This window comes from Schistocerca cancellata, chromosome 2 (assembly GCF_023864275.1).
Source record: "Schistocerca cancellata isolate TAMUIC-IGC-003103 chromosome 2, iqSchCanc2.1, whole genome shotgun sequence".
NCBI classification, from domain to species: Eukaryota; Metazoa; Arthropoda; class Insecta; order Orthoptera; family Acrididae; genus Schistocerca; species Schistocerca cancellata.
In genome coordinates, this window is record NC_064627.1 from 912,037,163 (window position 1) to 912,053,014 (window position 15,852).

A 15,852-nucleotide genomic window follows, 5' to 3' on the forward strand; every position below is an offset into this window, starting at 1 on the left:
GTCTTTTTGTCATGCCTGTTGGCGACTCCACATATCCTCTATATGGTTTGTAGCAATCTATCCTTTCCATAACATAGTCATTTTTGCATCCTAGGTTTTCCATTGATTGATTTGTGCAAATGAGATAGATATGTAACAACTGACACAGTAGCAGTTGTTTAACTGATGTGATACACCAATTTGTTCTACTGTTGGTAAACTGTTTCTCTATGATGTTGCACCACAGGACATGCCTCCTCAAGATTTAAAAATACCACCTCAAGTTATTTCAAGCATAAAAATAATATGAGAAGTAAAGGTAATCAATCACCATAAAGCTAACACATGTAGCAGGGAGCTACCTGACTAACAAAAATACGTACAAACACACACACGCACACACACAGGTACAGTTATCGCAACCCTTCACCCTAGACAGACTAGTTTCCAGGAAAATGTAACTGGTGGAGACAAAAGAGCCATGTGTTTGTGAATGTGTTTTTATTAGTAATTTATCTCTGAGAAAGGACATCAGTTCCTCTGCTATATAGTAAGTGGTTACCTTTACTCCTACAATTGTTTGTATTCCACCAAGGACTTTCCAATATCATACTGAGAGTGCCTGTGCAAGAAGTTACTCCATGTAGCCACTTTTAACAGGACGATATAGCCATGTTCAAATACAATTTTTTAAACCTAGAGTAAATGTGACTGAGGATTCAGATTCCTGCACAGAGTATGGTCTGTCGACCAACAGTTTCTTCCACTAGTTTCCCCATGGACAAAACTTTAAAGTCATAATACAGTTATTATCAGCTATACTTTTTTGATAGGTTTGAAGAACAAGATTACTACTTACTGCATTTTGAAATTCAGGAAAACATTGTTCACACTACCTAAAATTAAATCAGCATGTAAATAATTTAGGAGTAAAGGAGACTACCCACTGAAACTTGCATGCATGCACTCACTCACACACCTGTACACGTACAATGTGCTGGTTGGACAAACAATACCACAGTTACAGTTTGGCAGGTGGACTGGGGTGGGGGTAGTGTCTGATGGGGTGGGTAGAAGGGAAAGAGGCAGGAAGTAGGATGGTAGGTTGGTCATGGGTAGCTAGTGGCAGCAGGTGTGCAGCAGGCTAGGAATGCAGGAGGTAGAGGTGGCAGGTACCTGGGTTAGGCATGTGGCACACAGGTAACGGAGCTAGTGAGGTGCAGCACATGAAGAAGACGACATGAAGGATTGGATTTGGAGAGAGTGACATAATCATAAGCCTTGCCACCCTGGGCACTTTATCCGTGTCTGCAGTGATGATAATTCCCTTGCCTAATATGTTAAAGGTCTCACAGAGACCTTCAGAGCCAGGCACTACCACCCCCCCCCCCCCCAAAAAAAAAAAATCTAGTCTGCAAACAGATTTCCTGTGCCGTATCTTCACACATCCCTAACCCTCCCACTGTCCCCAAGAAACAGATGCAAAGGAGTGCCTCCTTTCATGCATTCTTCACTCAATATCACCAAGGACTGCAGCAACTGAACCATACCCTTTTCCAGGACTTTCTCTATAATCATGCCTAGAAATGAGGGACATCCGTTACAAGACACTTCTCATCTCTCCTAAAGTGGTTTTCCGTCACCCATCCAACCCACACAACATCCTCATCCATCCTCATGCCACTCCCTCTTCAAAATTCTTCCCACAGGGGTCATATCCCTGTGGAAGACCCAGACCTACTCAGTTCCATGTTCAAACTCAAGGGCTGCTTCACAACCCACACCATCTAGATCCTTCCCTCTGACACCAGCTTATCCGAACTGTATAGATGGGAGTTATCATTGAAACACATCCTTCACTTTTGATATCATTCAGAACTCAGTCTCCACTAGCCCACTGTACAAACACCCTCTACCTAACAGTTTCCCCTTCCTCTGTCCTGCCACCTGCACCCCTATCCATGCCTCCATGTCATCTTCATGTAATATACCTCACTGGCTCTGGTACCCAGGAGCTGCATGCCATGCCCGTGCACCTGTCATTCCTCCCTCTCACATTCCTAGCCTGGACACCTACTGCTTTCCTCCAAGTCACTAGCTACCCATAGCCAACCTCTCTTCCTGCATCCCGCTTCTTTATTTCACAACCATCACCTGCAGTCTGTCTGTTTCTGATGTTCTGAACCATGTCTGTTTGTGTTCCTCAATAAAGTGTTCCGTCAACTGAGTGACTGCCTTCCTCACATGCTCCAGTGCCATCCTCCAGCAGAGAAACATGTGCCTACTCCTAACTTTCAATAAAACCCTGTTACAATATTGGTGTCAGGATACCTGCCAGAGCTGGAAATGCTGATCCAGTGGAGGCTAGAAGAGAAGGAGTGCAGCAACAGTGGCATTCAGCTGTTTTCAACTAAGTGCTGGCAAAATGTGTGTTGCTTTGGGGCTGTCTCACTGTGTTTGTCCTTTCCCTTCTACTTGGGGTATATTACACGTTTGTGGTGGTAGTTCTGAGTGAAATGGCTGTCTCTGGAAAGCAACAGCCCAGGAGACAATCCAGCATCTATTAAATGAGGTAGCTAAGGTTAGAGCTGACAATGAAGTTTTGTAGAGTAAAGTGAATCATTTGAAGGATAAAAGAAGAGTAGGGTCATCTTCACTTATCTGATGATGGTACGGCATCATTGGTGGCACCATTTTCCAGTAAATCTCATGGATAGTTTGCACATGGTTGCAAAGTTAGGGAACTAGACTGATGAAAAATTGTTAAATGGAGCTTGTTTAAAATTGTTTGGGGGATACCAAGACATAAGTCATGTGGAATAAGAAATTGTGGGACACTCAGTTCTTTACTGACTTTCAGGAAAGATCAGTGGATGATTACAGGAAGAAGAATACCTTGTGATATTATCATGAATGACTTAATGGTGTAGCACAGAAGCAGGAAGAAACAATAGAAGGTTTCTGAACCACAAAAGGCCCACCATTGTCAATATGTATCAGTTAACGAATGATGATCATGCCAACAAAACCATTTTGCAGGTGGCAGAACAACAGGCACTTGATTCATTACAATACCAAAAGGTGCAGGAAGTCTGGTCTGGATGAACATAGGAACTGATCTGCTGATTAATACTGTGTATGTGATAGAGCCCTTTCTAGAGAATGAGATACTGGATCAGACTCAGCATCTCTGCTATATAGTGAGTAGCAACTTTCCATTATATTGTTATATTCCAGCCTGGATTTTCCATTGTTTGACATGGAATTTAGTATTTTTCCTTCTTCTCTGCATCTATATTTTGCCTCCCTTCTTTTTAATTTGTTCCCCTTTCAATTTCCCCACTCTCTCATTTGCTACTGAACTACTCTGTCCAGTCACTTTAATGTGACCACCTGTCAAAAGCATGAATAACCACCTTCTGCAGTGCAGACAACTGCGAGATGTGTGGGAAGAGAGTCAGTGAGGCTCTGGAAGGTACCAACAGGAATATGGAGCCATGCCGACTCCAGTGCCGTGGCCAGCTGTGCTATGTTTCTTGATTGAGAATCCATGGTGCGAACAGCTCGATTAAGATGGTTCCACAGATTCTAAATTGGGTTTAAATCTGGGGAGTTTGGTGGCCAGAGGACTATGATAAATTCATCCTGGTGCTCTTTCAAAAACGGACATACAATGTGAGCTGTGTTACATGTTGCATTGTCCTGCTAGTAGATGCCACTGTGCTGCAGGAAAATAAACTGCATGTAGAAGTAGACATGGTTCCCAAGACTAGATGGATACTTGTGTTGATCTATTGTGCCTTCCAGAATGACGAGATCATACAAGGACTGACAAAAAAACATTCCCCAGCCTATAATGCTCCCTACTCTGATCTGGACCCTTCTGACAATTCAACAACTATCTGTCTAATGGAGCAATAACTGATTCCCACCACTCAGTGGATGTCCAGTGTCCAGTTGTGGTATTGGCATTCAAATTCCAGCGTTCATCACTGACGAACAGCAGTCAGCACGGGTGCATGAAGGAAGCTCCTGCTGCAGAGGTTCATACACAACATTCACTGAACATGTGAAGGTTCATTTCTGTCATCATCAGTACCTGTGGATTCGAATTCCCACTGAGCAAGTCCAATGCAGCATGTGCCTGTTGCTGGAGTAATGCACATGGTGGCTGCAAGTGCTGGGAGGGTGCTCCATAGACTGGATGAGCAGCACTGCAGTCCCAGTGGCAGAAGAATTTTTCCGTTTACTTATCAACTTTGCCATATCACTCAAACAAGGATGACTGAACTGCCACACCTGGCTGTGCATTGAGTTCCAATGGTGAGTGGGCCTATGTATTTTGTGCACTGGGCACTTGTTACTGAGAAGCTGCTACATCATGTATCGAGGAAATTGTTGTTGCATGGCTTGGCAGCAATTTCACTGTAACATCATTGTATTGCAAGGTGGACAGTTAGAATCTCTCCAGAGTGTGAACCTAAGAACCTGGAAATAATAGGTCACATGATTTGTTCTATTCTGAGTGGGTATCCGCTGATTCGGAGTTAGGTCACCTGAAGAAAAAATACAAGGAAAGGAAACTTGTTAAGCAATATTTTCTAAAAGACAATGTCCTGTGTTGTACCGTGCGGGACAGTTGCAGGCATAAAATAGTTTTACCTAAAGATCTGGTACCTCTGGTTTTTAAATATTGTCATGAAACTCCCACAAGTGGCCATCTTGGGTTCTGCAAGACCAAAATGAAGACCAGTGAACACTGTATATGGAAGAGAATGGACGAGCAAATCAAGATATTAGTTATCAGCTATAAGCTGTGTGCTATAAGCAAATCAGTGATTAACATTCGGCAGGGATTTTTAGTCATCTGAGGTAATTAATTAGCATATGGAAAGAATATATGTTGATTATGTGGGGCCTTTTCCACATTTGCGAGAGGAGAACATGGTACATGCTTGCGTGTAGATGGCCTTACACATTTTTCTTAGTTAATCTGATGCAAGGCACCACCCCTAGAACTACAATCAAATGTCTCCAGTCAATGTTTGGCATGTTTGGTGCCTGTAGGTCAGTGGTTATGGAAAATGCCATAAACTTCACCTTGGCAGCCTTCCACAACTTCTGTTTTGACATGCATATTAAGCCATACCATGACTGCGGTGTATTATCCTAGTCCATCTTTTGCTGAGTGAGTGAACAGCAACCTGCATGCAGTGCTCATTGCCTTCCATAGTGCAGACCACATGCATTGTGATAGCTTCCTGCCCTGATTGGGATATGCTTTTAACACAGCCACAGATTAGGACCATACACAAACTCGAGCGACTTCAATGTTTGCCTTCGAATTAATTCTCCATTGTCCAATTTATGGATGTTGAATGATTTTCTTCCTGAGAAAGTTGATGCTATGTAAACTTGGGATGACTGGAAGCACATGAAGAGCAATCTTAAACTCGTTCATGAGAAATCACAGTGCTACAACAATGCTGGGAAGAAGTAAATCTCATTAAGCATTTTACAGCAGTAAGCTGGGGACAGGATAAGGTAATGAGGAAACTCTTGCCCAGATTTGTGGGCCTGGTTCAGATCTTGCATTTTATGATGTTGGTCAACTTGCTCATCAGGAATCTGCAGACCAAACAAATATTTCAGGTGCACAATACACAGACTAAGCCTATCAGGAGTAGGGTGCTACCCAGTCAACACAAATTGTTTAAGTTCGTAGGCTTCCATGGCTGGTGTCATTTTGGATAAACATCACTGTAAAATACTAAAACAACTAAACAGCTGATGTTTCAACCAACTTGCTGCAGTCATCTTTAGAGCGGTTCACTGAAAACCAAAACAAATAAATTGCCGATGTTTCAAGTGACTTGCTGTGGTCCTCTTCAGGGCAGTTCAATGAGCATAAACTATCCTGAAGAGGGCTGCAGCAGGTAGGTTTAAACGTCAGCAGTTTAGTTGTTTTAGTAGTTTACAATGACATGGCACACAACCCAAAATTATTTTATCCAAAATAAATTGTTTCAGTCAGTTGAATAAGTTCTTACTTATGAGGAGTCTTGTGTAGAGATTAGCAAGCTAGTCTCTTAAGTACTTTGAATCTTGTCACTATCCACGTAATCAAAATTGAGTGCTCTTCTAAAAACCAGAGTGAGTATTAAAAATAAATAAATTGCACTTGGAGGTGGATGGTGATAGCCTTTGTAGGATGACACAGTGTTGTAACCCGAAGACTATATACCTTGAACAAGTTTCAGTATTCCTTCCCTTTCTCCTGGGCCTTTCGGTCTAAGGGAGGCGAGGGTGTGATGGTTCATTTACATCTCCAGTAACTGAGGATTTGAATTCTACCCAGCAAGTCCAGTGCGGTGTTCGTGCGCCACTGGAGTAATGAACACAGTGGGTGAAAGTGTTTGGAGGGCATTCCACAGACTGCACAAGCAGCACTGCATGCCTGGTGGCAGAAGAATTTTTCCTGTAGATTGATCAACTTCACCATATCACTCAAATGAGGGTGAAAGTGTGGCCACACCTGGCTATGCATCGGATTCCTATAGTAAATGGGCCTATCTGCTATGGGCAAAGGTTAATAAGAAGCTACTATAATGTGTATCGAAAGAAAGTTGTACTTGCATGACTTGGCAGCAGTTTCACTGTAACATTCTGATTTATGGACGTTGTGTTGAATCAGAAGGTGAGTGTTTTGTGATTTATAAGGAAGTGAAGTTAGAACATTTTGAAATCGAACTCATGATGCCAGTGTTAGTGGCTGATACTTAGTGCTTAGTTTAAGAAAGCTTTATTTGTTCTTTACAGCATCTCTTGGTGCTTTTGAATGTCACCATTCGCTTTGGCACATTGTTTCCTGAGTTCATTTCTTGTTCAGATGTGTTCAATTGATATTCCCCATGCCAAGTCCTGGTAAAAGGTTATTTATTTTTAATAAGATTCATTGGCGTAAAATTGTTTGGTTTATAATTAGGAAGTTCTTTAAATGTCTATGTCACACTTGGTCAACTATTAAGAGTGCTCTTAGCTATCATTTTAATATTCTGGGTTGCTGGTTTCTTAATTATTAATAAAGGACAAGGTTTTGTCTAGAGGCAGCTCCTCCTGGTAGAGAACCTGTGTTTAAGATTGTTTTAAGGAAATAAGGAAATGCTCAATTATGATCAAACTGTTACAAACACATCTTGACCCCAGTACCACCACTCCTAAAATCGTTACAGAATGGCCCTTGGTTCATCTAGATGGTCAGTTGCTCAACAGCTCCCCATCTATCTGTCCATACACATCTCTGCAGCCGTCATTCACTCCTGTTGTCTATGGCTCATGATGCACCACAGTTGGCTTGGCACCAGTTTTGGATAGCACCATTTTGCCATGCATGGTACACTTTAAGCATGAGGACACTCAAATAGTTTACAAACTTAGCAACATAGGAAAAGCTTCCACCCTTGGCCCAAAAGTCAATGATCATGCCATTTTAGACATCAGATAAATCACTCTATTTCCATATTACAACAATGACTGCACTGTTTTCTGCATCCCCCAGATACACTTTATATACCTTCACTGTTAATGCTGCCACTTGCTGTCTGCGAGTATTTACTGCATGTTGAGATCAAACATGGGTGGTGATCACATTAACATGACTGGATCGTTTATCTGTAAAACATCTGCGATGAATCAGTGGTTACCTTTCAGGATGTTATCCTGTTAACTAACACTCCTCCTCCACACCTCCCAACCCCCTCTGTCACATTTTGTACAATTTACTTTTGTAATTCCACAATGAGACAATGTAAGCCCAGATGAATTTTGTTGACACTAGTTCTTTTTAGAGTGTTATCCTGTGACTGAGCAATGAATTTATGTAGCCTAAACATGTAATTTTTTTCTTTTGTGTTTAAAAAAATTAAATGTTTTGCAAAAGTTTTATTTCTTTTAATGTTGAGTATATTCTTCATAACTGGAATATTTCTAATGTTGATTTTTTTCTTTTTGTAAGCTTTTAAAGCTTTTTTATATTACTTTTGTATGTATTGGCTAATTCTTATTTGCAACATCAGGTGCAGATTGGGAGAGGAGGAAGGGAGGGGGGGGGGGGGAGGGGAGCAACTGGGGTATCTGCCCCTGGTGGCAATTTCAAGGGACGCTAAAATTCATATTCTCGAAGGAAAAAACCTCATTTCACAAAGCACCTAGCACCCAGCATATGTTGGTCTATCGATTATTCATATGGTTTTGAGGTGCATCCTTGTTGGTTTTTGGACATTTTTGAACACATTCTATGTTGATTTTTGAATGAATCATCAGTTGATTTTTGAATACATGCATAGTATAAGCCTAAGGGATGTGTCTGCTAGGGGAATCTCCGTCACATCTAGAAATAAAAAACTTTCCCACAGACAAATGGGGACAGGGCTACACAAGCTGAGCCAAATAAACCCAAATGGGTGTATGCTAAGCATAGTTTGTTTATACGGTTGGTTGGGTGTTTGAACGATCAGCATTGTTATAATTATTAGCAAAGTCCATAGACTCAAACTACCACAGTGGAAATAAATGACTAATAGGAATAAACTTACAATAGGAAATGCTCATCCCAAACTGGACTGTTTGTGTCTTTCTTGATAGAAGTTTGATTCTTCTGAGGAGGATCATCCATTTCGACAACACAATATGGTTCTGTGCATCCTGAAAGAGAGGAAAAAAGTATGTCTTTATTCAAACATGTTTAAGCTTATCTCAAAAACAGACTTATATATAGACTAAACTCTGTCCAAACTGGGCTTGGAAGGCCCAGTGATGCTGACCAACTACCAATTCAGCCTCAGCCTATGGGCATCACTGCATGCGAAAAACGTGTGGCATGTGGTCAGCACACCGTCCTCCCATTTGTCATCAGTTTATGAGGTCAGAGTCAATACTTCCAAGTTAAATAGCTCCTCAATTTGCCTCACAGGATGCAGATGGAAGACTAGACAGAAGGCAGTGGGGACAGGGTGGGCAAGGAGAGGAGAGTGGAAAAGGAAGAGAAGTAAAAACATTGTGGGTGTGTTGCTGGAGCAGAAGGCTCTGTAGTCCAGACTGTGCCATCTGGATCATTCCTATCAATACCAGTTTTTTTTAATTGCACAGGTGGGAACTCTCCCTGCAATATATCCTACATTCTTGTAACCCCCTAGCCACAACTTTCGTTAGTCACTATCCTTCACCCAACTATCCCATTCCCTATACACACTCCAGCATTACATAGCCTTCTGTTCCACCAAGGCAACCACAAACTTTTTACTTCTCTCCTTTTCCACTCCCTCCCCCTCCACCCTCTACCTAACCTCTTGCCTGCAACTAGCTGCCCTGTCCTTACCCTACCGCATCCCTATATACTGCATACTCCCACAAACAGCTCTTTATCGTCCCCCACCCCTGCCGTGCTGTCCCTCCCCATCCCTGCCCCAGCCTCAGGGCAGCAGTCTTCCTGCTGATCCTGTCTGCAACTCAACATCTGCACTACATGGTGAGTAACGGCCGATCCTTTTCATGATATTGTCATTAGTTAATCCTGGATTTTCCATTACACACTCACACACACACACACACACACACACACACACACACACACATAAAATATATGTATATCAATTCAAAGATACAAGACATGTACTTTAGATGGAGCTACAAGTGAGTAATGTGTTGATTTAACCACTGACAATACCTACCTCCTCACCCACGGTCACTAACACCTACTTGTGTGGTGCCAGTAGTGCTTCATTTGAAGCTATCTGGATTGGGGGGTTCTAGAGGTACAAAAAAAATCACTGGAATTTGGCTAGCAATACGGTCATAGGTAGTAACATAAATTTGCTTTTAGTTGGAGAGTGACTTCATGTCCCACAGACCATCTGCAAGATTTCTATCAAAATGATGTGAAATGAGTCTATTTACAGGCTATGTATACATGATTTGTTTCTGTGTATGGTTGCATGGTATGCATTTACTGAATACTAGACAGTACAGTGATTTTAAACTCAGTAAAAATTATAAAGTTAATCTTTGTCAGTACTTACAAGTGAAACACAGATGCAACAATATATTGTTCTACCATTGTATAAACATTTCCAGTGTTTAATTAAATTTTCATCAGTGGAATAGAAGGAGTTGACCACCACAAGAAATGACATCAAATAAGATTTTAATTTTCTTTGCTACCTGTAAGACATTTTATGTAGTTTAGCAAATAATCACAGATTTTTATGGCTGTGTTTTGAACTCTTTTCTAGAGCCACTAACTGTTTACTGTTTAAGTAATGAGTAAAATTGGTCATTTTTTATTCTAGTATTGTAGCTGCATAAATTACTATTATTCTGAAATTCTTATGAATTACAGATGACAAATCTCATTATCAGATATACATACTGTGAAAGAGAAGTCAGAATGGTTAACTCCTAGAAGTGTTGACTACAAGATGATTGTGAGGGAGCACCACATATTACTCTCACTGCTCACTTTTGTGCATTGAATATTTTCTTCCTAATCGATGAATCACCCCTCAAAATTATCCAGCAAGAGACTAAAGAAAGGTAATATGTAAAATATGTTAATATGTTGACTAGTTTCTTTCCTAAACTAGGAATTATACAAAGAGAAAAAGATGTTGAACTTCATTGTTTGAGAAGTCAAAATCATGTTCCATCCAGCTCAAATTTCCAGCAGTATGCACACCCAAAAGTATGGAGCATTCTAACCTATTCGTTGACTCCTGTTCATGTGTTAAATTCATTTTTGATGTTATGTTATCCTTTGTACAGAACTGAACATAATGTGTATGGTTTTTTCCAAGTGAGTCCATTTGCAGGTAACCACTTATTAATGCTTTTACAAATATTAACAACAATTTTTCTGTTCAGTCTCTTACACTGCATTAATTATAAACATTTCTGCATGTTGCAAAATGTATCAGCTCTGTTGCTGTATGTCACTGAAAGTCATTCACATATGTAAGGAATAGGAATAGAGGAAAAATTGAATCTTCTGTGACTCCATTCTTGCTTTTCCCAGTCACTAAAGTTTTCTCTCTCTTGAGAATTAATCAGTGTCACATTTTGCAATCCTTTAACTAAAAAGTGAAGCATTCAGAAGGGGAGGAGGAAAAGAAATGAAACTTCACAGGTTGAGTGTGTGTGTGATGTTATTTCAGAGATTACCGTACAACATCGAGTCAAATTTAAAAATAACTTGACAGTATGAGCCCATTTATCAGTATGACATTGCACCCCCTCTGTCCTGGATGCATGCACTGATGCAGCTGGTAAAGATATCTTAAGGGCAATTTATCATCTCCTGAGGCAAAGTGGCCCACAATGGTTGTAACTTGTCCTTGATATCATGGATACTGGCACTGGGACAGAGTTGACACGCAAACTGGTCCCACATACATTCAATTGGGGACAGTTCTGGGGTTCTTGCTGGGCACATGAGCACCTCAATATCATGCTCACAGTTATACAGACACATGCCATCTCTGGACAAACATTGTCAATGTCCTATATAAAACATTTTCAGACTTCTCATTGTGTCAGTTCCGGGTAAAACCTTGAGATTTCAAGGATAATCTGCATTGTCTTTGTCAGGATCAACTGACTGCCCAAACTGCTTGTGGTGTTGACATCTGTGATGGTGGTGGCATCAGATTCGCAGCAGTATAAACACTGCAGTGAATATATCTGCCTTTTCTCTGCATCAAGAGATTGCTTCCACACGCCACTACACTTATATCCAATGTCACAGTTGAAGTTCTTGCATATTCTTATTTCTACAGCCTCTTTAACTATAAAATCCCAGTATGAAGGAGCCTGTGACAAAAGTTTCATTTTGTAAATAGTATTTTGATTATGTTTGTGAATCAGTGCTCAGCAGTTGCAAATTTCTCCAGTTCTCAATTTTTAATATGCTGTTGACGTTCTGCACAGCAGCTGGAAATGATGCAGATTGACTGACCAATGCAGCTGCTCCCACATTCACAAAGAATGTTATAAATCCCAGGGATTCTGAGGCCAAGAGTGTCCTTTATCTTCTTAGGAGGTCACACCATATAGCACCACAGAAAGGAAGGAATACAACTGATGGCTCATCACATTAATGTTTAATATTTTCACATTTCCTTTTCTTGGAGAAGGCTGACCTCATTGCTGTTCTTTTGAAACACATATTTTGATGATTAATTTTGGAAACAGTTTTTGCTATGTCTACTAATGTATTTAAAACTGTGTTCTTCTGGAATGGATAATGAAAATTCTGGGAATTTATATATAAATCAGTGTTCACCGGCTTGCGGTATGCTGAATGATTGAGAGGTCCATCCAACTTTTGTTGTGACAAAACATCTCAAAATGGCAGCCTTCCATCTCGCTCTGTCTCAACAGTGAATTGTGTGTTTTGGTGTATACTATTCATGTGTTCAAGGATGTGCTCAAGAGCTTTTATGCTGTGTGGCCAGACTATAAAAGTGTTGTCAATGTGATCATAAAATGAAGTTGGATAAAGCGGAGCCAAATTCAATGCACATTCCTCAAAATGTTCCATAAAAGAGTTGTCCACCACTGGAGACAATGGAGAACCCACAGCCATTCCATCTGTCATTTCATAAAATTTACCACAATACAAGAAGTAGGTGGTTGTCATAACATACTGGAAGCTTGAGGTTTTAGCCTGAAATGACATGGCTAGATGTTCAAGAATATTTTATACAGCAGCACTGTCTTGAAAGACTCTGTTCTCAAGCATTGTCCTGTTGAAAAATGGTACAATGTCACTGACCCATAAGAGTTAACACATAAGAATGCAGGATGTCTGTAACACACTACTGTGCCATCAGAGTTCCCTCAATCACTACCGACAGTGACTTGAAGTTATACATGATGGGTCCCCACATCATGAGGGCAGGAGTAGTAGTAGTAGTAGTAGTAGTAGTAGAGGGTTTTTTGGGCGCACGATGAGGGCAGGAGTAACACCATTATGCCTCTCCAAAACACTGGAAGAATGGGCCCTCTCCTGCAGAGCTGCATTCGTCACTGAACCCAATGTGACACCATTCATAAGCATTCCACATTTCGTGGTCACAGCACCACTTCAAATGCAGCTGCTTATGTTGTGTTGAAGGGTAGCCTACGCATGGGACAGTATTTCCTTAAACCATCTGCTCCTAGTTTCTGATCAGTAGTGTGGGATGTCACATAATGTTGAAGAGAGTTCTTACTTGTTCTCAGAAGGCAAGTACAGATGTGAAGGGATTACAATGTGCTTGTGCACAATTTGGTGACCTTCCCTTGTGGTGGTCAGAGGTGGTCAATCGAAACCTTGCGGAGTATGTTTGCCCTCACATTCCCATGCAACATCGAGCAACTGTCACATCCAAATTCCCAACAAATCTGAATACTGCACAATTTAACCAGCTTGCCAAATGGAGACTCACAATACAGCCCCTTTCAAACTCTCTCACTTGCTGATAATACTGTCGTAATGAGTACACAACATTTTCCTGTCCTTCATGGTGGTCACTCAACATCTGAAGCAGTTCACACTTTTCTATACCACACCAAACTTGGCAAAAATACTAAAGTAAAAACACCACTGACACTCTCTGGTGGCCATCCTACTTGTCACAGCAAATTGTGACTCTGAATCATTTAATGACTCAGTGATTTTGTGTACATATATGAAATTACACTGACATCCAACCATTTCATCTGAGTGCTTCACTAATGTCTGTTGACATTCTTGAATTGACAGATGTACTGCCAGATATTGTCATTTTCCTTGAATGACATTTCAGTGATGTGACTGGTCACCATCATCAGCCGGGTGCTACCTTACACCAATCGTTGGATGAATGTGTCCATAATTCCTAACACTGCCCTCTTGTTCAGCTTGTGGTTTGCTCCCCCAGGCACTGCTCTTGGGTGTTCATGCCACTTGACACTTTTTGAATGCCATCTGTCCCTGCTGACACTGTCCTTGAGTGTTCTGTTTTTGGTCCACGCTTACTGGTCACATTCTGTTTGCAGTCCAGTCCCATTTGCACTGTCCTGGGACATTCTGTTGTCAATCTACTCTGTCTGGCACTGTGCTTGAGGCATTTATTTTGCTTTTAGTAGATCCAAAGCAGTATCCCACATTTTATTCAGCTGATAGCACATGTCCTGATTGATAGGTTCTCCATCAATTGATTCTAGATCGACTCCCTCATTACACTATTCCAGTATCTGGGGATCTGGTGTCCATCTCTGTTTGAAATGTCAAGTCCAAGTGAGCTTTTGTTTTTGAAAATTTTTTAATCCCTTTAATGTCAATGAAAGGTTTTGGTGTTACTGCAAGTTATTAAGTCTCTGTGTAATAACATTTTCTACGTATCCCCTTGCTCCCTCAATCCTACTTCTGCTGCTACATTTACAAAACGATCATTAAAAATGCTTGTGATGCATGAATTATCAGTCACACTACAGGCATTCAGTTTAACAGTGATACTATCTTGGGCACGGGTTCTGATCACTAGAGTTTGTGCAAATTTTCTGGGTTAAATTGCAAAGTTCTTTGTTGTATCTCATGAAATGAAGGGATGAGACACGACTGATGATGACCCATTTGTTGGATGGGGGCATTAAACTCAGCAGCCCGATTTGGTGCTATTTGAGGGGAGTAGGCTATGTGCTTTCCCTGCACATTGAGCAACAGAAATATGACACTATGCTTACCACAGTCACTGACACAATACAAGTACACAAATGTCAAGTCAGACATACAAGTCTCCCAAATGGCATCCAGTAAAGAGGCTTGCACAAGACAACAAGCCACACATAAAGCCCCATTGACAGTGAAACATACAATGTAATTTCCCATAAACTGATTAGTTTTCTTATTTCATGTTCCAATATACCTTGCACATTCAAGTGTGCACAAAACTAACTGCATGACTCAGCAAAAATGAAATAATCTTTTTTCTATTACTTAAAAAGTCATACTGTTTTGAATATTAAGTCACACTGATACTTTACTCACATTAAGTGAATGAGCTTTTAAACAGCCTCAGAATTAATTATTTATGTGCAGAATAGATCACTATTTATTACCTTGTTTTGCTCCTAAGCCTGTGGCTTTGATTATTTTGATAAGAAGCCTTTTCTCTGCTGCAGTCTTTGTTAAATTGGAAGGATACTGTGAAGCCATCTGAAATACATCACCTTCATTAATCACAATATAAACTAATAAAATAGCACTACACAATGTATATTCCAATTGTATGAGCATATAAATGAGTTGCTGATTGCAAAAGCAACCTAAGTCACAAAACCCTACTTTTAAGGAAAGTGAGAAAAACAATATGAGTACTATGTAAATTATTAGAATAAGGTGAAACTTAAGCCAAAGATTAAGCAGCACTCAACAGGTTTATTGTAAACATCTCACACATACATGCTAACCCGTTTGCATTGCAAAAAACTTTTTATGCTGTGGATTTAGGTTGTTTTTGCAATCAATGCATTTGACATTAAAAAAATTTCAAAAAATACAATTTTAAAGCAATTAACTATTTTTATTTAGAATACAGTACCCTGATCTTATGTTTCTTGCAAAGCTGTAATATGACTTATTTGAATGCTTTCACTAATTAACACTGTTTACAAAAGGAAAAACAAGTAACAAAACAAAACAGTATTTAATGTTTACAGTTTAGAAGTCCACTCAATGTTTTTTGCATATTTGCTGTAGGCCAAGTTAATATTTCATTCTAGAAGGATGACACACTTTCACTGTCAGGAACAAATTGTACACATTGTTTAATTTATTCAATTTTCTTCACCCCAACA

At 40.3% G+C, this 15,852-nt stretch overlaps 1 protein-coding gene across 4 annotated transcripts in view; it reads right to left on the minus strand.

Annotated features, from left to right (window-relative positions):
* Positions 1-15,852, minus strand: part of LOC126162853 (phospholipid transfer protein C2CD2L) — a 585,870-nt gene that overhangs the window by 116,557 nt on the left and 453,461 nt on the right. For all 4 annotated transcript variants that reach the window (XM_049919629.1, XM_049919628.1, XM_049919627.1 and 1 more), the window contains exons 5-6: positions 15,115-15,211; positions 8,574-8,682 (exon numbers count right to left, since the gene is read on the minus strand). In XM_049919629.1, coding sequence (XP_049775586.1) covers positions 8,574-8,682; positions 15,115-15,211 — 206 coding nt within the window. The remainder of the gene's footprint in view (positions 1-8,573; positions 8,683-15,114; positions 15,212-15,852) is intronic.